Source organism: Cricetulus griseus (genome assembly GCF_003668045.3).
Source record: "Cricetulus griseus strain 17A/GY chromosome 1 unlocalized genomic scaffold, alternate assembly CriGri-PICRH-1.0 chr1_0, whole genome shotgun sequence".
Taxonomy (NCBI): domain Eukaryota; kingdom Metazoa; phylum Chordata; class Mammalia; order Rodentia; family Cricetidae; genus Cricetulus; species Cricetulus griseus.
In genome coordinates this window covers 140,979,889-141,006,296 of record NW_023276806.1, presented here as the reverse complement: position 1 = coordinate 141,006,296, position 26,408 = coordinate 140,979,889, and the positions used below count along the sequence as shown (strand labels likewise).

At 40.9% G+C, this 26,408-nt stretch overlaps 1 protein-coding gene across 2 annotated transcripts in view; it reads right to left on the bottom strand.

Moving 5' to 3' along the window:
• Tph2 (tryptophan hydroxylase 2) overlaps nt 1-26,408 on the bottom strand; it is a 102,911-nt gene that overhangs the window by 28,003 nt on the left and 48,500 nt on the right. For both annotated transcript variants that reach the window (XM_035451292.1, XM_027392395.2), the window contains exon 8: nt 8,018-8,144. In XM_035451292.1, the coding sequence (XP_035307183.1) occupies nt 8,018-8,144 (127 nt within the window). The remainder of the gene's footprint in view (nt 1-8,017; nt 8,145-26,408) is intronic.

The window sequence follows — 26,408 nt, the reverse complement described above, 5'->3', positions numbered from 1 at the left end:
TACGATGGCTCTTGGAAGCCCCTAGGATACAGTTAATAACGACCAAGAAAGATTTGAGTTGCTAAAGTGTACAACTATTTCACACTACAAATAGATTGGTTCCTGAACAAGGTGGGCAATGCTGAGCTCTCGTAATACAAATCATTGACAAACACCTCATAATAGCAACGACACACATCACAAGTAAAACACAAAGAAATAGAACAAGACAGTCTTGGCCAGAATATTAAATGTTCTCAGAAGAGAATTGGTCCAAAGACAGCGTGGCCTCGGGGCATCTGGACAGAAAGAGCAATGAAGACAGACTCAATAAAAACAAGTCAACGAATTAAAGCATTGCTTACAAGATGACTCTATTTTTCTATATGCACAGCAGATATAAAAGTGAGTGTAATGAGTTGGAATAGATATTATTAACTTTTAATTATGTTCCTTAGTAATAACATACAAACTGATCGGCCACCCAAACATCTCAATTAAGGAAGTAAAAAAGCACTTTCCTTCCAGCTCTTTGTCAGCTTTGTATCAGATGATTCAAGCAGCTGAACCAGTGCAAAGACTCTACAAGGAATAAATAAGCCTGAGGCTTATTCAAGCTTTCTGTAAAGATACTAAAGCGGTCGTTTTTAATGTCATCCATGTTCAGAAAGAACTATAGCTGGACACACGTCTTCTAGCACTGAAAGTTTCTCCACCCACAGCTATTCGAAGAAAAGACAGTTCAAGAAACAAGCTGGTGTGCTCAGCAAATAAATACCCATAAGAGCTTCACAGACGAAGACTAGACTTATAATTGCACTTATAATGTGAACTATACTTGGTTCTCAACTTAAGACTAGTTATACATTTCAATGCTGCTCTCAACAGAAAAAAGTAGAGGCTAGATGTAGAAATTCAAACATAATTTGATGATAGTCATTAAAGCCCCCAGCCAGTGTAAAACTACTTTATAAAAAGTATTTGTTTGATAGGGAAAGTACAAACAGAACTCAGTAGGTTAACAATGTTGATTTTTACTAGAAAATAACTTTGTTGGTGTCCAGGCCTCTGCTTAGAATGAATTCTATTTCTGAAGACAGGCTAGACTTTTATCTCCTCCAACTGTGCTTCTGAGAATATCAGTCGCCTGAGATGCTAGCGTGCAAAGGGGGCTGCCGCTTACTGACTTTTCTCCATTCTCAAGTTCAGCTTTTTCACGCTTTAACCTCTTCAAAATGGACCTTCATCTTTCAATGTCAAGAAGTCTGTTAGCGGAGATCTCCCCCTCAACTAACAAAATGAAACCTACTATTAAATTAGCAGCATGTGTTACAGCCAGTGGCATCTCAGAAGGAAGGAAATGTGGCAAGCTTGGTAAATTAACTTCTCGTCACTTATGGAGACTCACTTTGCATATTATCTTACTAAAGGTTCTAAAAAGTCCTGTGATTTATGGCAAAGTGGTTTTGTCTACTTGCTTCCCTAACTGTGCCCGTGGATGTTTCTTTTTCACAAGGCTTACATTCTGGGAATGCATCCTGGGAAAGACTGCTTATTCCTTCATTGCCCGTGGCTTCGACTCTCCTCTCATCAGCATTATAGAGAGCCAGTAATAAAATCTCTTCAATCAGAGAGTGACGGTAAACATGTCTTAGGGTCAGCAGAACTGAACGGATGACCTCAAACCCTATATTATTATTTCCAGCGACCAACTTATTCTGTTTAGGAAACATCGGTGTTCATATTGACTGCTTCTCCTACAGATGATTTGCCACTTGGTCTATTGCAAATGCCTTTATAATGTGAGGAATGGATTGACAAAAGCAGCCTTCTGCATCATAGGGTGGGGTGTGCCGCTTGCTGACAGATTCCTCCCTGTATATTCTAACTCTGGGTGGAAGGGACATCCGTGTGTTCTAGGGCTGCTCCTTAAGTTCCCTTCATCAGTACATTTCTGTTTGTTCATCACTACTGTGCAGATGAGTCATTGGTCTCAAAGAATAGTGTGGTACAAAACAGAACCACCACATGGCTCTTGTCATTTTGAGGGTCCATTTTCAGGATGCACAGCAGGAAGTCTCATAACAAAGAGGCAATCCTTTTAGTAGTAGTGTTTGCATATAAAGGATCCTGGATATACAAAAACGACACTGAAAGATCACTGTATGGCTTTGGGAAGTCATACTGGAGCATTGTCTAACTAGCCCCTATCTCTCTTCAATATCACTGGGTTCTTCTGCTACTGAACTGTTAAGGTTACTATCTTCAGCTTGACAGATCTGAAACCAACTGGAAAATAGACCTCAAGGCATACTTGGGAGAGATTATCTAGATTAAGGTCAACCTCTGAGGAAGTCTGTAAGGGATTATCTTGATCAATTGACATGGGAAAGCCCATCTAAATTGTGAGCAGGTCTGGTCCCTGGGCAGAACATCCTGAGCTGGAAAGAGACAGCTGGGCACTGGCATATACGCATGCCCACTCTGTTTCTGCATTGTGGATGCTATGGGACCTGCTGTCTCAACCTCCTGCTGCTTTGACTTCCAGTCATGATGGGCTGTACCTTTGACCTGTGAGCTGAAATAAACTTCTCCCTCTTCCATTGTGGGGGTTTTTGTTTGTTTGTTTTTTGGGCATGGTATTTGTCCACTGGACATGCAAATGATTTCTGGCTGGCAGAAAAAAAAATAACCTCAAGATTGTGACTTTTGCAAGGTATTGTAGTGTAATTCCTATAATCTCAGCAGTTCTGGAAGTAGAGACAGGAGGATCAGGAGCTCAAGACAGCCATAATTATGAGCAGGACCAGTCTCTGGGCAAGAAGATCCTGAATTGTATATAGTAGAGAATTTACTGCATAGTGAAGTCAAGGCCAGTCTGAGCTACATGAGACTTTATTTTGAACAAAGGAATTATGAGTTTATTGCCTACCAAAACATAAACCATGTTATAACTAACTGTGAAATTCTTCCTTTTGGTGCCTGTAAGGTCTCAGTACCTCAAGTTGCACATGGTTCAACTTCCATCCTACTGTCCTAGTTTTTCCACATTAATGAAATGAATTACATTTTGAAACATGCTCAGGGCATATGTATGAAAATCATGTTTACAACCATTTGAAGTTATAATGCAGGGCCTGTAAGATGGCTCAGCAGGTAAATACACTTTCCATCTGAATTTGACCCTCTGAACCCACATGGTAGAAAGAGAAAAACAACTCCAATCAATTATCCTCTGACTTGAACATTTGTACAAAGGCACACACATGCACACAACAAGCATGCATGCATACATGCACACACACACACACACACACACACACACACACACAAGTATATAAGCAGATACAAACAACTTTTAAGTTATAATTCAAATCAACTTGCTTTTCAACACAATAAGATGCTTTACTGTAGTAGCCATCTTTTATCAGAAAAAAAATATTCTGTTGTCTACCAAACAGAACTGTAGAGTTGGGGATAAGCAGTATAATGTAAAGATAAATCTTACAGGACCTCGTCCCTTAAACATGGTGCAGTCTAGTGTAAAATCTCAATTCCAAAACAAAGCCCAGCCACTTGATTCTACAGTTCTGTTTCTGCTTATAGATGTTATTCATTGCCAATGGACCTTTAGTTTTGTTTTAATTCTGCATCTAAAGGCCTTTGGGCACAATTTCTCCATTTCTCCACAGACTCTAAGGCTTCCTATTAGTTTATATCAGGCTGTTTCATAGATGTTTGCTACCTATCTGGCCACGGAAGGCATTTAAATTTACAAACCCCAATATACATACTAATGTATTAAATTCACCTTAACCAGCAATGAGAAGTACTTTATCTCAAAATTGTCACACATGCCATGTAGCCCTTATTGGAAATATTTTTTACGTATCTGTCATGCACAGACCTGGGACAGCTATGAGGAGTAAGAAAAGACTCTAGCAGCCAAAACTAATGTCCTTATTCATTATCTACCAGAGGGCAAATTATTTACATGTATAACAATGCATTTGAAACACATTTTCTGAGCATCATCATCAATTTCTTCAGATACAAAAGAGGTTCATTTAAATGGTTCTCAGGGCATAAAAACCATTGCCCACAGGAAGCAGCAGAGATAGCTTCATTCTCAAAACCAAGCATTATTAACATGTCAAAATAAATACCAGGCAGAAATATAGCAAGGGAATACAGTGTCTACAGGCAATGTAGTCCAAACCCTCCATAATCCAGATCCACATGTCCAAAAGCAGCCTTAGACTAAACCAAGTTTGGCAGTGCCAATTAGCCTGAGTGGATGTTGCTTTCCCCCTTGGACAGATCTGTTGACAGAGCATCCCAGAAAGTTATTAAGTGTCTTCTTTCATGTGTCATAATTCTTTTTTTATATGTGCTTAAATTCACTATAAACAAGGAAAAGCAGGCACTATATAAACAGAAGCATTAATAGTATAAATCTCACCTAGAATATAGGAGCCTGGCTCACCGTCTACATAAATAGCAATGGTGGCTCTTTGCCGTCTGTCCCCTCTGTGGATTCTTCTCTTTTGGTATATGTTATCCCTCATCCTCACCTACTGTTTCTTCAGGGGACTAGTAATAGCTCCCTTTCTCATCAGGTGTAGCCTACCACAGCTCTCCCCATTTATAGACTTCTTGCCCCTGCTGGTGAGACTTGAACTCTTAGGCTCTTGGATTTTACAAATGAGTCACACAATTAGCCTTCTAGCTTCAGTGCATGGCTCAAAAGTCATTAATATGCATGTTATCCAACAGGCTATTTATCCATCTTGTGCTTTGCAATGGTCTGGTGGGACTCTGTGTTATCTTCTAAGACCAGTCTTTTCCCACAAATTTTGTTTTTCACCAAGAGATGGGTAATAGCTCTAGGTGTCAACAGCAATTGTATTACCCATTTCATGAAAGTCCCTGGCTTTACCACAGTGTGGGTGTCCTTCTCCACAGTCTCCACATCACTTTCCAGACCCTTCTTTGAGTTTGCCACACTTCAAAATAAACAACCAACTTACAAAATTTGGAACTTCTGCATTTGTGTAAAACTGAAGGCCAGAGGGATTTTTGATGTGAGGTCAGGCAATATCAATAAAAGTGAGTAAACCAAGCAAAACAAGAGGTCACTGCACACATGCATGCATGCATACACACATACACACACACACACACACACACACACACACACACACACACACACACACACACACACTACTGTTATTGGCAGAGATGGAAAATGGTCTTCATTTTCCTTACATTCTGCTTTTTAACAGGTCAAAACTACCACAAGATTGCAAGCAGGCTGCACTTCCCAGTGGGCACTTAATCCTCCCTCACCTGTCAGGAGTGATTTCATAGTTAGAAAACACCATCTTTTCTAGATTATGCCCCTTGATTACGAATCCTAGTCTCAAAAACCACACTGGTTACATATAAACTTGAGTCACCTGGGAAGAGGATGCCTCAGTTAAGGAATCGCTCCATGACACTGGCACCTGGGCATGTTCATGCACTATTTTCTTGATTAATGATTGATGTGGAGGGCCCAGCCCATAGAGAAAGGTGCTATTCCTGGGCAGGTGGTCCTAGTTGGTCCTGGTAGTATTAGCAAACTGAACAAGCCATGAAAGGCCAGCCAGTAAGCAGCGTTTCTCTAGTTTCTGCCCTGACTTCCCTCAATAATGGACTATGATAAGGAAGTGTAAGCCAAATAAATAAAGCCTTTCTGCCCCAAGTTGCTTTTGCTCAGCATGTTTTTAATCCCAACAACCTAGAAGCAAACTAGGGGAAATTCAAGGGGAAAAAATGGAGGCCGGGAAGAAAGAGGGAGAGAGAAAAAGACAAAAGAAGATGAAAAATGGCCTAATGAACTCTACCAATTACAAGTGTCTTAATGTATGAAGCTAAGACAGCCAAGGATATTAGGAGCATAATAAGAAATTTCCTTATTACAAGAAAGTCTGCCAGCCCTTGTAAGGAAGGTTTCAAATTATAGGTATTATATTTCCCCTAGAAAAAACAAAAGTACAAACAAAGAATAACACCCCTAAAGCTATCCAAGTCCTAATCTAATCCTCAGAACCTGTGAACATGTTGCTCTTTTAGATGTTATGTATGGGCCTTTTAGAAAAAACATAAAACAGGGTAGTTGTGGCTGTCACAGAACTCATTCTGTAGACCCAGTTGGCCTCAAACTCAGAGAGATCTGCCTGCCTCTGCTTCCTAAGCACTGGTATTAAAAGCCTATGTCTAGGTCTTGAGATGGGGAGATTATCATAAATGAAAAAAAAATAGAGCTACTTCTATTCTGCCTTTCCTTTTAGGAGAGAAATATATCCATGGTTCCTACCTCTCTAACAAAAGTAGGAAACAGAGGATACACTGAAAGAGCTTCATGGGGTTTTTCATTCCATTTTAAAGAAAATTAGGAAAGGGTTGAGGAGACATCTCAATCAGTAGAGTGCTTGTCTTAGAAACACAAAGATCTGAGTTCATTCCCAGAACCTATGGTTAAAGAAACATAGATAGATGATAGTGAATAAATAAAATAATAAAAATAATTTTAAAATAAATAGAATAAAGTAATAAAAATAGATTAAAGTAATAAATGAAAATAATTTTTAAATAAATAAAAAAAGGTCTGGGCATGGTAGTACTTGCTTGTAATACCACTGCTAGGAAGGTAGAAATGGGTAAACCCCAGTTAACTACTTGTTGACTTTCAGGCCAGTGAGAGATCCTGTCTCAGAAAAGATGGACAATGCCTAAAGAACAACACTTGAGACTGTCCTCCGGATCTCTACTCACATGCATAAACATACACACATGCACACATACATGTATGAACACACACACATACATATACACAAGAAAATGCATTTCCATTTTTATCTGTATATAGGTGTATGTATTCTGTATGTATATATGTGTTCGTAAGTGAGCCTGCTTGAAGGTCAGAGGTCAATATTAGAAATTTTCTTCTATTGTTTTCCACCTTAGCTTTGGAGACAAGGTCCCTCACTGAACCCAGACCTCACTGACTGGCCAGCAAGATTTAGGATCAGTCTGTCTCCCACCACCACCAAGCTGAGATTTCAGGCACAGGCTAATAGAAGGGTGCTGAGGATTTGAACTCAGGTCCTCATGCTTGCATAGCATGCCCTTTCCACTAAGCCATCCCCCAGCCCAGAAATAAAATAATTTCTTGTTGGGAGTAAAGAGTGTTCCTTCACTATATAACCGTGGCAAACACTCAACTGAAGACTGCCTTTCCTTACCACGTGGTTACATTCATTTAAGCTTTCTGTCCCTACAGGTTGGTGAGCTTCTAAACATCTTTCTATTCCTAGTCTGATATCATGAAAAAGCATGGTGTGTAAGCTTTCTAGATTTGATTCTTTAGCATCTTCAACACAACATTCAAGCCTACCTTTCTTCTTAACATCGATTGCCTGGGGAAGACCTTTCCTGTTATAACATCTAGTCAATATCTTCTGGGTTTGTACTTAAAATAACCGTTGAGCCTGAATTTCTTAATGCTGTCTTAAATCATACCTGATTATAACCATATCAACGTGTCAAATACTACTAGATGCAATTCCTACTCTGCCACAAATATACACCTTTTCAGTAAAGTACAGCTATAGACCAAGTCTAGCCCAGCTCTGGCTTTTGTGAATAAAGTTTTATTTAAAATACATCCAATAAGCATTCGTTTATGTATTATCTATGGCTACTTTTGTTCCACAGCAGCTGAACTAATTTTGACAATCATTACATGGCTCTCAAACCTAAAATACTAACACTTTATATCTATCCTGCTAAACTCTACACAGGAAGACTAAAATATATATTTTGGTAGTTAACAAACCAAGAGTTAATTATCTTTTATAAAATAAAAACATAGCTAGGGTGAAGTCATGCTCTCCCCAGAACATGTGCCTAGGATTCACAGTTACTGGCCATGAGTTTTATTTCACCATACAATTAAGACTGAACAGATTTTTCAAGTCAAAAATTAACTCACCGTGGCTAGTTTCTGAACATCATCATCTGATGCTCCCAGAGACGCTAAGCCTATTTCTTGTGAAAATTGAGCAAATTTAGGATCTGCAAGCAGTGGAACGTGTCCCAAGAGTTCATGGCATGTATCTCTGTAATGAAAAAGAAATCAGGAAGGCATGTTACACAAGAAGTTTTAAACTACCACCTGTAAACCAAGACTTAAAACCCTAAATATTGTCTTATTCTATAAATAATTACCATTAATCAGACCTGAAATGCAGATGCATCCTATGATTACTGACAACTTAAGTTGGATATGTCATACCTACATTGATTTGTAGGGAGATTTGGGAAGGGTATGAAAGAGAGAGAAAGCACACGTGTCCATGAGAGCAAATGTGTGCATGTGCCCACGGAGGCCAGGGACAACCTTGGGTGTCATTCCTCAGGTGCCATGGGCCATTTTTTTCTCTTTTGAGACAGTGTTCCATTGGCCTGGAACTCACCTAGTAGACTTAGCTACCCAGACAGTGAGCCCTGGGGTCCAGCTGTCTCTGCCTCCTCACCACTATAACCTGACTTTTTCTTAACATTGGTCCTGAGCTCAAATTTATGTCCTCATGCTTGAGAGCAAGCACTTTACCACCTCAGTCATTTCCTTAGGCTAGGGTATAATACTTTTAAGAAACACAATAAAAGCCATTGCTTTTTTGGAGACATGGCCCTTCCATATTGCCAGTGGAGGCCTGGAACTGCTTCCTCAGGTAAGAAGCCTTCCCAGATCTGCTTCCTCAGGTAAGAAGCCTACCCAACAGGCATGAGCTACCTCTCAGGAAGCCATGTCTGTTTTTTAGTGTTACTTAGCGAATAGTATTTGCTTTATATGACATCTTGTCATTCTCCAGACTGCCTTAGGAATGGAACTTCTTAGTGTGAGACCTTGCAGCTCAGGATAGGCAAGCTACTAAATCACTCCCAATTTGGCCATGTTATAAACAAAGTTTGACTGAAACACAGCCCTGCCCATTTATAGAGGTATTGTCTACAGTCATTTTTTGTCAACAACCACAGAGTCAGATATCGGTGACTGAGATCATATTTTTGCAAATTATAAGATAATTGTTAGCTGGCCCTTTAGTAGAGAAAGCTCGCTGATTTTCAGCATAGGTAGTAATAAACTAAATTAAATTTAGGCCGGAGGATGCCTTTGAAATTGAGTCTTTGTATAACAACTGTGGCCTAACTTGGTAGAAAGTGACTGAAAGCCTAATTTGGGAGTAAAGTCTTATAACAAATAGCTGAATCTCAGCCAATTCCAGCAACTCAACTTCAATCCCAGGTGGCTAGCTGATTCAAATAAGGCAATCACCCAGGTATCATCAATTAAGCTGTCCCTATGGGTCACTTCCATTTTGTGCCCATAATTGTTCTCTGACCACCTTGCAGCCTTGGATCACCATGGTTTTAAGGCCCAACTCAAGAATTACAAATAAAAGTCACTTAAGAGAGAGAGAGAGAGCTGCTTGTGATTGCACTAATTATAGTTTTAAAATAAATCTGTTGCATTTTGACAATAGTAATAAATCCAAAATTGGGGTACAACTTGTCATGATTTTGAAAATCCTGTGCTCATCGTTAAATTCTTTTGTGCCCTTGTTAGACTTCACAGGGTACTGAGAAGCACCAGAGGATCATATGTTGTCATTAAAGTCACTGTCCACAGAAGCTGATCCATGGTGTGGGCACACACTCACTTCCTTTAAGAAAGGCCATTAGAAGATCCTCCCAGTTCTCCCATCTGGACATGAACCTGGAAATAACAAAGGTCTGCCATGTTCTCATTTGCTAGAGCTTCCATTTGGATCTGGGTAAGTAAGCAAGGGGTGGGTATATGTCACAACTGAATGAGGCAGTTGCCCTCCTAAGTCATTGTCATAAATAATGTTTCCTGAGAGCAGGCTACATTGAAATTAATTTTCCCATAACTCTCTGAGCATGGATCGAGATGCAGAAAGATTTATGTTCATAATTTTAAAAAAAATAGGGTACATATAGTAACTGAATGATATTTCTGAATTCATCTCTGAAATGTATCACTTCATAGGTTCTGTAAGACCAAAGTCTGGTGCTACTGCCATTATTACAAAAACAAAGTTAGGTGACCATACAATGAATCGTGGTAAATGGTATGAGCTTGACAGCCACATGAAACAGATGTCACTCAAACAAATAACCTTGTTCTCACAACTCAAACCACTTGACCAAGCATGTCATAGACAGACCAGGTTGAGCATTTGTATGTAATATCCTGCCCCTTTGTTCAGCAGGATGCAATACCACCACCTTCCTGTCCAACTAAGCATCTGAAACACACTGAGCTTCAGAGATGCTGCAGTTTCTCCAGCTTTTGTGGATCCAGAGGTCTGTTTTTTCTCATTCCCTTGATGCCACAATCTCTGGAGCTTTGCAAGGATGAGGCAGGAAAGAACACACTGAGCAGGTTGGGGATGTGGGTCTGTGGGTCAGTGGTTAAGGCTCTTGCTAAACAAACACAGGACTTGAGTTTGGATCCCCAGCACCCAAGTAAAAAGCACGGTATCTGTTAACCCCAGAGCAGGGGGATGGAGACAAGACAGCCAGAACAGTAAGCTCCCCATGTTCAAGAAGAGACCCTGTCCGCCAAACACAGGTGGATAGTGACAACAGAAAACACCCTAGTTCAACTTCTGACCTTCAACATATATAGAGAGAGAGATAGATGCACATATGCATATACATGCATGCATGCATGCCATATACAAGCATGTACATACAAAAGTGTGCTGAAACTTTATGAACTGGATACAGTGCTAAAGGTTTTCACGTCATGCTATAGACTTAACCTTTCCCTTACAATTAAGCTTTATTATAACCTTTTGGTCAATGGGGAAACTAAAATTGAGTAAATTTATTATTCCCCATGGTTATACTTTCAGTAAAAGACAACAGACAAGACTTGAAATTCTCCTGGTTCGAAGCTGTATTCTTTCTGTTCTGTGCTGGTTTACAGATATAGTGTAAATGTGGAAGACCATGTCTCAGAGCATAGACAGAGAGCATAGTCCACATAGTTATCATAAGGAAAGCCATAGTTAGCATGAACTGGACCTCTCTTCTGCCAGTACTAGCCCCATGCTTCCAAATCACTTGAGGGCCTTTTTAAAGATGCCAAGTGTCTAGACTCCACTTATGACCAGCTCAATCAGGCTTCCTGGGATTGACCAGGAAATCTTTTAGAGCTCCCCACGTGAAAGAGAGACATAGTCAGAGCAGAGACCCACTCTCACACCTAATGGCACTGGATGCTCCCCCAACAGGCTTACCAATAAATAGTGCTTCAAAAACTAAAGTTGAAGGTGCTTGTATGATTTAAGGATACTGTGTATTTCTACTAAAGCTGCATCATGATCCTGGAGAATTATGAAAAGCCATGACTGAGTAACAGGGAACTAACGCTTCCATGGCATTGTGTTCAGGTACACACCTACCATTTCCATGCTATAAGGACTCTGGTCTCATCCTTGTGGTCTACACATCAATGCTGGAATTAAGGTCAACTGGCCCCTGGTAAACTCCGGACACTCCCACATTAGCCTTTGGTATAAATGCTAAAGCATCTCTTCTGACCATGGAATAAATGCAGCAACAATAACTCCACATCAGATCAGATATCTAGCACCTGAAGAAATACTGAGACTTGTATTGGCCTAGTATCAGTAAACCATAGGAACAGAAAGGAGAGTACCAATTACGGAGAACACTGTACTGAACCAGGCATGGTCCTGGGTGCTTTACAACAGAATAAGTCATAGTTACAGTAAGGGTTGATTCTTGGGGTAACTTCAAATAAACCTAAACTCTTGCTTTATTGTAAATTTAAAAGCCTGACATAGGGCAGTCTTCCATGTAAGACTGTAAGAATAGAGTTCAAAAAGTTGCTTTAAAGTAAAAGTCAGGAGCTACAAAGGAAAAAAAAAAGCACAAGATGACCAAGAGCATAGAGGAATCAATTCTCAGTGGAAAAGGACCATGACTTGGATTATAAATTAAAGTGTCATTATCAGAAGCCAGTAACACACTGTCCAACAGAAAAACCTCCACAATGACAAGGTGAGCAAACCGTATATAGGATAAAAGAAATTGCAAATCTGGAAGAAGCCAAGTCACACAATACAACAGAGTTTAGTTATATTGTTCCATTAGAGATGAAAGCCTGAAGCAAGATGTCTAACAGAATCTTCAACAGAATGTTAGGGATGGCCTTTGCTCTGTTGTGGGCAGAAATGATTGTGCTATATTTCACTAGTTTGTGCTCTTATCTCCATGCAGGAGCCCTGAGAAAGATTCCTGAAGAAAATCTGGATGCAGAATACATAGCACCCTTACTTATCATGAGCCAACACTACCAGGTCCCATATTTCAAGGTTAAGAACAAGGTTATTATCCATTCAGGCTGGTGGAACATTGAAATAAACACTGCATTATTCTGCCTCCCATATTGCCTTTGACAAAGATATGTGCAGACAAATAAGTAAGGGCCCAGAAACACAGACCAATGGGCAAAGAAAGATTTTCAACATTTCTGAAAAAAAAATTCATTAGGGGCTAGAGAGATAGCTCCACAGTTAAGAGCATTTGTTCTTGCAGAGGATCTCAGTTCAATTGCCAGCACCCACATGGCAACTTACAGCCATCTGTAACTCCAGTTTGAGGGTATCTTATAGCTTCTTCTAGCCTCTGTGAGCACCAGACAAGCATGCTGTGCACATGTAGACATGCAGACAAAACTCTCAAACATGTGAAATAAATCTGAAACCATTTTTAAAGAACTCACTAAATACGCAAAGTTACATTTCCTTTAGTTTCTCCCTGACGGATGTAAAGCTGACATTGATGGTTTTAGAAGTCTGAGAGGCTTCAGGATGTAGCACATGAGAGTGTTGAGGACCTAGCCTCCTCTCTGGCCTTCCTGCCAATCAAGGTCTGTAGGGCTGAAGCTGTGCCACTTCGCCCTGTTTTGCTGCAGTTATGCCCTGGCTGTAAACCAGACCAAGGCAACCGTGGTAGTGGAATTCTCCACAGCGGCTCCTTGATATCTAATGAACAGGCTCCCATTGGGAGAGAACGACTACTGCTTCATCTCATCTTATCTCTCTTAAAAGATTCAATTATTTGCTCATTATTGCCACTGCCAGCCCAGGCTGCCTCCAATCTCTACATCAGCAAACTTTCCCTTTTTTTCCCCCTATTCCCTTTGATGCATTTTCTCTCAAATAATGCTTTTCAGAGCCCTTCACCCAAAAGTGCTCTATTCCCCGCAAACATAGGACCCTTTCTAAACTTAGCACTGTAAAACATCATGTCTCTTTAAAAGAAAAAAAGGCTGGCACTGATATCAGACACTAGACTTTTGCTGCTCTAAATTGGAATCTTCTCTGATAAGCCCAGTTAGAAGATTCTAAAGCCACTGAGACGGCCCCACAAAGGGGCCCAGTCGAAGAGTCTCTGGGGAATTCTTAAATCATTCTAAGAAAGTTGTGATCATTGTATGGCAGGAAATGGGGGCCTTGGTGGGGAAGTTCAAGTTCAAGATGAGCGAAGCATTTTTCTTCTCTTATCAGTGCTCAAAGCCGACTCCTCTTATTCCATGTTGAACAACTGCTTTTTATTTTCACAATAAATTAAGGCCTTTGAGAGGGGGTGAGTGAGCGTATGGCATTCTCTCCCCAACCCAAAATCAGGGTGTCCAGTCTTTTTAAATGCTTCTCCACCTGTTTTGTTAGTTCTACATGACAGGAGCCAACACAGTCACTAAATCAGAAAAGAGGAGGAAAAGACGATAAGAAGGATCGAGAGTCGGCCTCGATGAAAAGAAGCGGGAGGGTGAGCCGGGAGCCAGAACAGAGTATTTCTTCAGCTTTCACACGACATTTGGTGGGAAAAGCAAGTGAAAGCGAGTGACGTGGGAGAGAACATATTCAGTGCCGAACAAGCAGCTGGCAGGCGAGTTGCTTTGTTTTCACGGCACAAGATAACAGGAATTCATTTAGTATTGAGGCAATTTGTCCTCAGTGCTTGCTTGAAAGCCATAGAGCTTCTTTAGTTTAGATTTAAAACAGCATACTGTAAGCCAGGCTTGGTGGCACACACCAGCACTTGGGAAGTAGAAGCCCAAAGACCAGAAGTTCAAGACCATACTCTGCTAAGAAAGCAAGTTCAAGTCTGGCAGCCAACAAATAAAATAGAATAAAGCCTACAGAAGCTTTTAGGCAGCTCTTATGATCACCTCTTCTATACCCCCATTGCAGCATGCATATATATATATATATATGCATATATATATGCATATATATATATAAAGTGTCTCTCTTTCTGCAAAATTGCTCACTTGCATGTTGCCTGGCAGAAATTCTTTACTTTCTTCCCTGAGGAATCACACAGGAGTCTAATAATCCTATTCTTCATCATATTATTTTAAAAGTATAAAATACTAGAGATCTGTAGGTGTCTGCATGCAAGGTGTCTCTGTGCATGCCCATGTGTGTGTGTGTGCCTGTCTGTCATCTGTGTAGCTGTCTATATCTGTGCTATGTGTATAGGTATTGCAGATGTCAATGCATACGTACAGAAGCCTGAGGGGACAACATTGTCATGCTCTATCACTCTCCCACACCTATTTTCTCAAGGCAGGGTCTTTCACTAAACTTTGCTGGCTATCAGGAAGCCTCAGTGAGCCTCCCTCTCTCTGACCCTCAGTGTTCGGCTTAGACACAGTCATGCCTCACTTTTAAGTAGGTATTGGGATATGAACTCAGGTCCTCATGCTCGTGGACCAAATATTCTTGCTTGCTGAGCCATCATCCTCCAGCTCTATCTTTCTTAAAACTTAGAAGTATGTCTATTTCAGAACATTTGTTGCATGCTTCATATATACTAAGTACTATTTTAGGAACCAAAATTTAAAAGTAAATAAGGCATAATGTTGGTCAAAGGCCTTGCAGAGGTTACCTTATGGTGACTATCCAAAAGGGCAGTGACCAGGAAGTACTCTCTTCTAACAAAAGGAATAACTTCCAGTTCTTACAAAGACTAGAAGACTGTAGTGAAAATTCATATATGTCACTAATTCCCCCTCTATTTCTAGAATATTTCATTTTCCCTGTAAAAGAAAGAGATTTAAAATCCCCTCCCATTTCACTAAAATTAAGGCAGTAATAAAATGCATTGTGTAAAAAGCATGCAGTCCTGAAGTTGAAAGTGGAAGACCACTTGCCCAACATTAATAAGACCATGAGTTTGCTCTACCACAGAAACAAATGTTGTCTTAGTTACTTTTGTATGGCATTAACAAAATACCATGACAAAGCAACTTATAACAGAAAGCATGTAATTTGGGAACCCATGATTCTATGATCATCATAGCAAGGAACATGGCATCAGCAGGCAGGCATGGTGCTGGAGCAGAAGCTGAGAGCTTATAGCTGATCCACAGGTACAAGGCAGAGACAGAACATTAACTAGCAATGAGATAGGCTTTTGAAACACCAACCCAGCCCCCAGTGACACACCTCCTTTAACTAGACCACACCCCCGTTCCTTCCCAAACAGTTCCACCAAGTATTCAAACATGAGCCTATGGGAACTATTCTCATTCAAACTACCACATTGTTGAAGATTTAAAATAAACTTTAAAAAGCATGTACTCTAGAGCTAATCTCATAGGTTGAGTCCCCATAATACCATAAAGGCAAATGATTTAGACAGCCCTATCCAATAGGACACTCTGCAGTGATAGACGGGTCCTCTATGCTATTCAATGAAATGTCCACTTGCTCCTATAGCTACAGAACATTTGAATTGTAGCTAATGCAACTGAATATTTGATTCATAGCCATAATTAATTTCATTTAAGTATCAGTCAGCACATTTTACCATGTTGGTCAACATAAACCTAATATTTTCTCATCTAGAAAAACAGAGGTTATGAGTCATTTTCACCATCCATCTTTTTAAAATGTAGAAATATTACGTGTTAAAAACATAAGTTCCCATAAGTTAAATATTATTGCTCATATTGCATTAAATTGAGCTTATGTCTCGGTTTTCATACTTGAATGAGTTTCGCTCTCTCAATATTTCATCGCTAAGGAACTGCAAGCATATCCAGGATAGAGGTCGTGACGCATTCCTTTTGAATCAATAGTGCTTGGAAAAGCCTGGTGCATGAAAAATGCCCAACTCAATGGAACACAGCAGCTGTCGAAGACACTCCCCTGCTCCACTCCAGGATGAATCCAAGTGAAACTCCAGCCGTTCCAAATTTCCAGTCACATTAGGGCTCTGGACCAAATCGTGGCTCTGCTCTTTCTGGCTAAACGACCTTAGGGAAATTAACATGACTTCTGTGAACCTTGGAATTGCCATCTGTAAAATGCAAAGGTCTTGCAGACCTCTCCAAAATGAGCCAACTGATGCCAGACAGATGCAGAATGAGTGGGTTCGGGGTAGGGGAAGACAGAGGTGTCAGCTTCCCTTTCTCTCTCTCTAGTGGCAGTGTCTATGACAGGCCTAACCATGGATGTCATTCATCACACAGCAATGAAGAAGCTGGAGTGGCGATTACCTCTTTTTTCCTAGAATTCAATCATTTTGAATTTCTTCTTCTGAACTTTCAATTTAAAAATGCAAATATTTGGGGGGTAAAAAAGTGCTCCCTGGTCATCACTATCCTCCACACCTGAAGATGTTAATGAATTTCTCCCTCTAGCTTGCTGGGAGAATATGAATTTTCATCCAGGTGTGGTTGCCTGTCAGTGCCCTAACTTTGGATCATGGGAACCATGCACAGAAGTCAATCCTAGGTGTGGGGGCAGGGGACATAGAGGATTGCTGCCTAGAATTTAGTGTGAAAAGGTGAAAAAGAGGAAGACACTAGAGTTTTTATCCCAAAGTCACTGAAGATAGTTTCCAAGAGCAAAACCAGGTCCCAGTGAGCATTTAGACACAAATTTGGTTTCACAATGCACAGGCTTTAAATAATGGAGAGGACTTTGTAAACAAAAGGAAGAACTGTGAAGAACATCCGATGCTCCTGAGACAATGGGCTCTGTAAAAAGTCTTGGGGGATGGTTTACTTTTAAGGCACTCCACAAAACCAGGCCTAATACTGTGATAGAAAAACATGGGAGTTCATGTCTAGGAATGTCACCATGTCACGAAAAATGGTCTGGAATTATCTGAGAAACATCAGTCTCCACATGAGTTTAAGACATTCAGAGGATGAGTTTAAGAGGTATAGAGGACCTGCTTGGTATTTATGTCAAGCTTTCTTTCTCTCCCAAGATCAAAGTAATATCCCATCATCCTGCACACAGGGAGGTTAAATGGCTTTGCCAGCCTCACACTGAGAGCTGATGGTGGGGCTTGGATGTCAAGGCATGGAGTCCTGCCTGCCGCAGCCTAAGGACAGAGCACAGCAGTCTCCTCTGGCTCAAGTAAGCTGCCCCGAGGAGCTGTGCCCTTCTTTTTCCCAGTGTCATGGGAGATTTGCCTCCTCGTGATAAATGAGAAGTGTTGAGCAACTTCAAGCCCATGAAGATCAAAGGGGAGAGCCACCTTCTAGCAAGCCTGGTAATTGGGCCAAGGATGGAACAGAAAAACAGAGCTAGTCTTTCCAATAGGCACAAAGACTATTCAGAGAAGAACCAAAAGAAAAAAATCATTTCTGAGTCCTGTGCAAATTTTATAATTAAAATTGGAGAAAAGTGTTCAATTTCAATATATGTGGACATTTTGAGGGTTTTTTGTCTATTTATCAAAAAATAGTATCTAAATCCACAAATAATGGCATCATCCCAGTTCAGATCCTGGCTTCCCTACTTACCAACTATATTACCATAGGAGAATTATTTAACATTCCTCTGCCTCATTTCCCCATTCATAAACTCAAAACAACTCATGTAGTTTTGAGTTTTCCATGGGTTCCTTCACATTCAATACATAGGAGTTCCTGGTACTCTAATAGACTCTAATAGACACAAACTGTACACACTTGTTACTATGAGAAAAAGTGTCATTGCTCATGCCATCGGTAGTAGTGACGGTTGTTTAAATCACTCAGATTCCAGGATAGAAAGGATGACAAGGCTCTACCATCTTCACTGGCCTTGGGCGTATCCCAAAGCAGATTTCTCCTGGGAGAAGATGGTAATAGACTGGACTTGTAAGCTCTGGGCTAAGCGGCAACAAGGAGGTCAGGTGAATTGGGCTTTCTGAAAACACAGCATCATCTCAGAATCACTGTTGTAACCTTGAACACCAAGAGTGATAACAGCACAAAGAAGGAAGCTAGATGACTGAGCAGGCTTGGTGCCAGGCTTGTGTGTCCTCTAGAAAAGAGGAAACCACAATACATGCTCATCAATGCAACTCTTCCCCTGAGATCAGGCCCAGACTTGACTTCAGGAAGAGCCTATTCTGAAAACACTCATGGTGGCCAGGGTTCATGCTGGACCAGTGTGAAGACCCAAAGACCCCAGCAGAGAAAGATGGTAAACATGAGATCAAAAGGGACCAGCAGACCTTTGCATAAACGTGCTTTGTATAAAGCCTGCATCTTCACCTGCTGCTATTCCCACTCTAACAAGGATTCACAGCTGAGCCCCAAGGAAAGGAAACAGCCATCTTCTGCCAGCCCTGGGAGAATTCTGTTGTTAATAACCAAGAGTTAAACTTAAAATGCACTCACTTCCCTGAGACAATGAATAATATGACCTTGGGTAACTCACTTTGATTTTTCCTGTAAAGTAGAAACACAGTAGTGATTACAAAGGGGTGGGGGGAAGGACCTAAGTGCAAAAAGCCTTTTTTAAACTCTATAACAGTTATATTTAAAACTAGCATTAATTGTGCCTCAACAGTTCAACCGTGAGCAAGAAAGATTGTACTTAATGTGCATGCACTTAGGTGTATTGTGGCAGTAAACACTGCCAGGTCCTAACGGTCAAAGGCTGCTTTTGATTTGACAAGCAATGGCACCAGGACAGAAGCTATGCCCCATGAGTATGTGCTGAAGGATCAATCATCCCAACATAGCAGTAAACACAGCTCCTTGATTTAATGAACATATGCTATAGGATACCAAATATATCTGTATTGCCAACATGCTAAACACAGCATCTAAAATGTATACTTTCTAATGCTTTCATTGAGACAGTTTTAAGGAAATTTCTGGTGCAACTATGCTTTTCTTTTCTTCCACTCCAGCTACATCTCTTATCCTGGTTTTTTGTCAACTTGACATGAGCCGAGTTGCCTAAGAACTACCTCCTTTGGGAAAAAAAAAATGTCTCCATCAGATTGCCTGGAGGCAAGTCTGTAAGGCATGTTCTTGATGAATGATGGATGTGAAAAGGCCAAGTACACTGGGGCAGTATCATCCCTGGGCTGGTATTCCTGGACGGTATAAGAAATCAAAGAGAGCAAGTCATGAGGATCAAACCAGTATCACTCCGTCCATGGCCTCTGCTTCAGTTCCTGTCTCCAGGTTCCTGTCTTGAGTTCCTGCCCTGATTCCCCTGGATAATAAAACTGTGATCCTCAAGTCAAAAAAGAAAAAAGAAAAACCTTTCCTCTCCAGGTTGTGTTTGGTGGATATTTTATCATAGCAGTAGAAAGCAAGTGAAACTAACTCGTACAGAAAGGTGCATTGCACAGGCTTGAACTCAAAGAACAGTGTTACAAGTGTTTATTACAGTGTTACAAGTTTAAATTCTGGCTGCCCTTCTCTGAAAAATGGAAATTGCTTGAGGAGGATAGGCTATGGGTGTGGCTTCCACTCTGTTGTGAGGTATGTTTATATTCTAAACCCTGAGACACCTAGACACCTCTAACTTCATCCAGAAATCTAGGCCAGGGCAGGCTCAGTCTATATTGAAGAGAATGAGACTATATTATTATATAGATCTGTGGCAATAGCTTGGAAAATAAGACTTTTCCCTAACCACCTCTATTTCCTCGCCCTGGCAATTCATGCGGCATATCAAGAAGGGTGTTGTAGTGATCTGGACAGTAATTGTCTCCCATTTGGGCATTTGGACACTTGGTCCCCAGTTTGTGGCACAGTTTCGGGAGGTTTAGGTGATAGAGCCTTATTGGAGATAGTAGGAAAGGTAGACTTTCAGAGTTCAAAGATTCACACTGTTTCCAGTTTAATCTCTTCTTCATGGTAAAGGATGTGAGCCCTTAGCATTCTGCTCTAGCCACCATGCCTCCTGTTTGATGCCCTGACCTCCCCCCACCAGCCCCACCATGACAGAATTATCCCTCAGGAACCTTTAGCCAAAATAAACTTTCTTCTATGTTGCCACAAAGAACAGAAAAGTAACTAATGCAAGTGTGTATTATGAGTCCAGGAAAAGATACTTCCTTAAACTGTATTTCTTACTAAAGTTGCCTGCATTTTCTACAGTGTCATTGGCTACAGTGACCACTAATAGAATTACAAACCATATATACATGTAATGTACACATACAAATGAAATTACCAGTGTTCAACATCCACTTAGCATAGGGCACATTAAAGAAAACTACAAGAACTCCGAAGAATGGAGACCACAATCCCATCAGAAGAAATTACCCCAGAAAGGAAAGCCAAATGAACTGAAATAGACACTAGGGAGTAGGATCAATAGAGCAACTAAAAATCTAAGTATCTCTAAGAACCGGAAGCCTGGTATCAGAGACCAGACCCAAGTAAGCTGCTTGGGCAAGGGGTGGTGGGGAAAGACCCCTCCTTCCAACTTCTATTTTTTGTACATACAAGAATTTCCTCAACTGAATCAATTCCCAACTCCACCTCCTGCCCCCTAGAAACCTCTAGAGACAAATACAGAATTGTCCCTACCTCCCTAGTTCAGTCTTCTCCCAGGAGAAGCCCCTGCCTACTTCAGTGTCATCCACTGTGGTGGTTTGAGCGAGAATGGCCCCCACAGGCTCATTTGTTTGGATGCTTGGTCCCCAGTTACCAGAACTGTTTGGGAAGAATTAGTAGGTGTGGTTTTGTTGAGTAGGTGTGGCCTTATTGGAGGTGGTGAGTCAGTGAGGGTAGGCTTTGAGATTTCAAAAGCCCATGGCAGGCCCAATGTCCCTTCTCTGTGAGTGTCTATTTTCTATCTTAATATTTAACATAGTTCATATAATTTTGAACATAGCATGAGGTGAATTATTTGTAAGGCAGGCAAAGTTCTTTGCTACTTCATAACCTCTCAAGGTAATAAAAACCCCACCATTAAAGCCTTATGGGTCTTTCTGAAGAAACGAACATGTGAGAATTTCTGATTCATGGAGGAATGGCCAGCATCAGCTCATGACGTCAGTAAAGCTGTGGGGGTAAGTGGAAGACACATCTGATATGGGATGTCCTTCTGTATGCTGTGAATGTATGTTGCTTTTATTGACTGATGAATAAGGTTGTTTTGACCAATGGCCAAGCATAATATAGCTAGGCAGGAAATCCAAACAGAATGATGGAGAGAAAAGGTGGCTGAGTCAGGGAGACACCATAGCTGCCGAAGGAATAACATGCCAGAGCATTACTGTTAAGCCACAATCTCATGGCAATACACAGCTTTAAAAAATGGGTTAATTAATAAAAGAAATAGCCAGTAATATGTCTGAGCCATTGGTCAAATGATTATACTTAATATATGATTATTTCAAAAGTGACTGTAGGGACCTGGCAGGCAGGTGAAAAACTGGTCCAGGGGGACCAGTGGGACAGAGAAAAACTTCCAACTACACACATCAGTAGAGGACAACAGGCATTCAGAAAGAGGGCCTGCTACCACCAAGTACATTAGTTTCATCTGGACCTTGCAACCTTGGCTTCTCTCCAGAGCTCAGATCAGTTCTGAGACCATGTATTAAAGTACTCTCTGCTCCGTTTTCTCACCTCAAGTCTGGCATCTCCTGGGGGCACTGCCACCCATGGATTAGGGTACTCGTCACTCACTCTTCCCTTTGCAAGCCAGGGTTAGAAATCCACTCCACATCAATTCTGACTCTTCCCATCTCTAAATTACCTTTGCCAGCTGGCCTTAAGTTCATGAGAGTCTTACAGAGCAAAGGGCATGTGAGCAAATAATGGCCAGGCAGTGTTGTAAAGACTAACATCGAAGTAAGGCAGGTGCTGTAGACACCTCTGACTGGAAAAGGAACTGAGCTGAATCCAAGAGGATTTCAACAGAGTTGCTCCAGGCAGAATAAATCATCTGCCTTGCCTTTCATGGAAGGTTGAGACTCTCTCTCTCTCTCTCTCTGTCTCTCTCTATCTATCTATCTATCTCTATCTCTATCTCTTTCTATCTTGTCTGTTGCTGTATGTCTCTGTGTCTCTCACAGCCATCCCCTCTTCTTCACCTTCAACTCCCTCTCCCTGCTCACATGAAGAATCCCATGGGGGCTAGTTAATGGTTTCATAAGATCAGATTTTTCTCATCTATGTGTAAGAAGGGACTCACAAATGTTAAACAAAGGAATGCCAGTGTTTTTACATCAGGAAGAAGACAAAGGTCTACAGGTGGCTTCTGAAGGGAAAGCTCAGTCATTGGCAAAAGTCAGATTTCTTACTCCTTTTTCAGTGTTTAACCCAAATTAATGTTGTCTTCTGGGGAACAGCTTAGGTTTCTGCAAATGGGATGGGCATCCAATAAAGATGCTCTCAACAGCTAATGGGTGGTGGCTACCAATGCTCCTAAATGTCTTATAATGCACAGGACATTTCCCTATACACAACAATAGCAGCAGCCACAAAGTGCAAGAAATTCTGTCCTAAAAGAAGATGGGGTAGAAAGGGGTACAACATGGCAAAGCCCACAGACAAAAATCAAAACGGACCAGATGTTGGTGGCACATGTCTTTAATCCCAGCACTAGGGAGGCAAAAGCAGGCGGATCTCTTTGAGTTCGAGGCTAGCCTGGTCTACAGAGAGTGTGTCAGGACAGACTCCAAATTGACACAGAGAAACCCTATCTTGAAAAAAATCAAAACGGGAAGCTTTAAGGACATCACATATCTTGTTATCAGCATACAACTGGATTATGTCCCTATGTCCATGTAACCTGGCTCTTTGAATGCTTCTCACTCTTTCTACTGTGTGAGATGAATGATCTTACTAAAATAATTCTGAATTGACCAACTGATGTTTTATAAAAGGAAATCATTTGTTGGAATTGATACTTGATTAATCGCAGCATTATTTGGGATCACAGCTGATCAAAGCATTCAACCAGCCTACACTGAGGTAGGGCACCTCCAGGAATAAACAGCAAGCATCCTCTGCTTCTTGTATAATCAATGACCTTCAACCCAGGCATAAACACATGGAAAAGTGTCTCTAACCAAAAAAGCCAGGAATCACCAACTCACTAGGCTTCTCTACAGTGCTACAGGCTACAAAGATAGCCCCCAAGGAAGCAATCCAATGTGCCATCACTTTTTAAATTTAAGTCTTACTGTCTGCCCAAGTTCAAAGAACCCAGAGTCTTTAAAATGCAAAATCTGGAGCTTAGTATATAGTTCAGTTGGTGGAGTACTGGACTAGCATACATGAGGCACTGGGTTTGATCCCTAGAATCACATAAATTGAGCAATGTAATGCATGTCTGTAATTCCAGCACTTGACAGGTGAAGACAGCATTAGACGTTCAAGGTCACTCTGAACTATATAGTGAGTTTAAGAACAGAATCCTAGATTACATGAGACCCAGTCCCAAATAAATAACTCAGATTTGGTTTTTTGTGGGGGTGGGCAGGAGGATTGGGAGTTCAAGGCCATCTTTGGCTACATACGAAGTTCAAAACCAGCCTGGGCTACATGAAAACCAATCTAAAAAAGAAAAAAGATACGGGTTCAATATGTGTGGTATAATAAATACAACCATAGAGGTTAGGTACCCAGAATAAGGAACAAGGTGGAGCGGGGGGGGGGGGGAGAGCTCCTCCAAGTAGGAGGAAATATAATATATTGTTATGGAGAGAAAGAGGCATGGGGAGACTAGAATGAAAGGGTTAAATAGGGAAGAGGATGAAAGAGAGGGATAAGCAAGGGAAGATGGAAAGGGACAACCAACAGTACTGTGCCACTAGAGAGGCCATAGGGAAACCTGTTATTGAGAAGCATCTCAAAATATATACTTGGGTGAGATAAATCTAAATACAGTCACCAAATAATGGGGGAGACAAGGTACCAACTAGATATCTTATGCCATCAAGTGAACCGACCCCCCTCCCAGTGCCAAGAATGAGTTATATAGAGTTTTTTTTTTTTTGGCCAAAAAGGCCCCATGGAAATCCCCAAACATCTCAGGCTATTGCCAAAGCTATCAGTTGCTCTCCACGAACTGCTAAGTCCTTATTACAGAAGATAATACTTATGTATCTCATTGAACACAGAAAAGCCAATCTCTGACTAGAGGACTCATTCCTACTGAGTAGCATTAATGGTATGGAATGTACTCTGCATGCTACCGGAAGAGAAATATAATCATCAACCCACTTGCAAACTTTGCAACCTACGATGGCGACCTGCCTGTGAGATAGGCTCAATAGTGCAATAGTGGCACAAATATTGTGAAGGTAACTAGTCACTCTGATTGGATTTAAGGCCCACTCCATAAGATGTATCTCATGCCCAATACTGCCATTGTAGCCAAGAACCTGGGACTAGATAGACCATGATCCTAGGGGAAAAATCTATTATTGTTCTGCTAAAGAAATTTAGCAACAAAAGGACTCAGTGACATTCAGCTACACCCATAAAGCAGTGCCTTGCTCAACCACCATCAGAAAAGCTTCTTCAAACAGATGAGAAGTAACACACAACTAATACGAACAATGTGAAGAGAGTGAGAGATGTTGGAATATTCCGTCTTAAATGAAATTTCTTCATCAAACTCTCTCCTCAGGGCTAAGGGAGCTATGAGAAAGAGGAGGTGGAAAGATTGTAAGAGCCAGGGTAGATGGATGACTCCAAAGAAAGTGTCCTCCAGACATAATAGGACTGCTTCACATATAAACTCACAAAGCCTACACAAGTTCAAGCCAGAGAAGTTCCAGGAGGCTAATCTGGGCTCTCACCCATAACCAGGAAGTGATCTGAAATTGGTACCCACTTGCAAAGGAAAACATAGTCTTCTCCAATGGAGTCTCAATGGCCCTATTAACCACACTTCAGGGCAGGCTCCATGCCTAGTAATAGATGGCCAACATAAAATGAACTCAGTGGTACTTTTGTAATCTTTATCTCATGTAGGTGTGCTTGGGCTTTTTTTTTTGTCTTATTGGTCTTTTGCTTGTTGGTTTCTAATTTTGTGTCATATGTGTTTCTTGTTTTTTATGTTTATCTTTTTATTATTCTTTTTAGGGAGAGAAAAAGGAAGAGCATGGACTTGGGTGATTAGGAAAGATCTAGGAGGAGTTGAAAGAGAAAATGCAATCAGAATATATTGTATGAAAACAATTTTTCAATAACATAAAATGGAAACTGAGGACAAGGTAGAGGAGGGCTAGAGTGGCTTGGTGGTTAAGAGCATTTGGTGCTCTTGCAGAGGACAGGGTTAGATTCTCTGTACCCACATGGTGGCTCACAACCATCTGTAATTCAGTTCCAAGGGATCTGATGCCCTCCTCTTCTGGCCTCTGTAGGTACCAGCAACACAAGTAGTATATAGACATATGTTAAGGCAAAACAACCATATGCATAAAATAAAAAATTAATAAAAGTACTTTAAAAGGGAAAATATATAAATGAGCCAAGACATGTTTTTAAAAATCAATATATGTTGAAATTTTTGGAGCAAAATGTACTCTAACTAGACTGGAAGAAAAAATAGTTCCTTTTTCAGATAATGTCTTTTTGTTGCTTTCATTCCTATTTCTATTCCAGGCCTTTGCAGCTCACCTTTGTCTCATTAGTGCTGCCTCCACCACCACAGTTCAACAACTGGGGGCTGTAATTTAGAGGTGAAGAACAGGCACCAAACACAGTAGCCAAGCTGCACCTCACAAATTAAAGGATCTGCCCTTCTTGATGGTTTTCAATTGAGAAAATGGGATTTCGTTACAAAGACAATGCCTGTGAGTGTTGGTGAGCACAAAAGGGCACTTCTAAGTACAGTGTTTTATGTGTTCAAACCATGTGGCTAAAACTTGACTGGATTTTGCATTCTGCAAGAATTAAGGGGATCTCTGCAGAGAATTTATTCTGCATAACATATTTCTGGAAGGATATAATAGAAACCAGTATCAGGAGTGACCTCTGGAGAGGATGAATCAAGTTCAAGAGGAAGAAAAGGATCTCGATGTTTACAGTATAC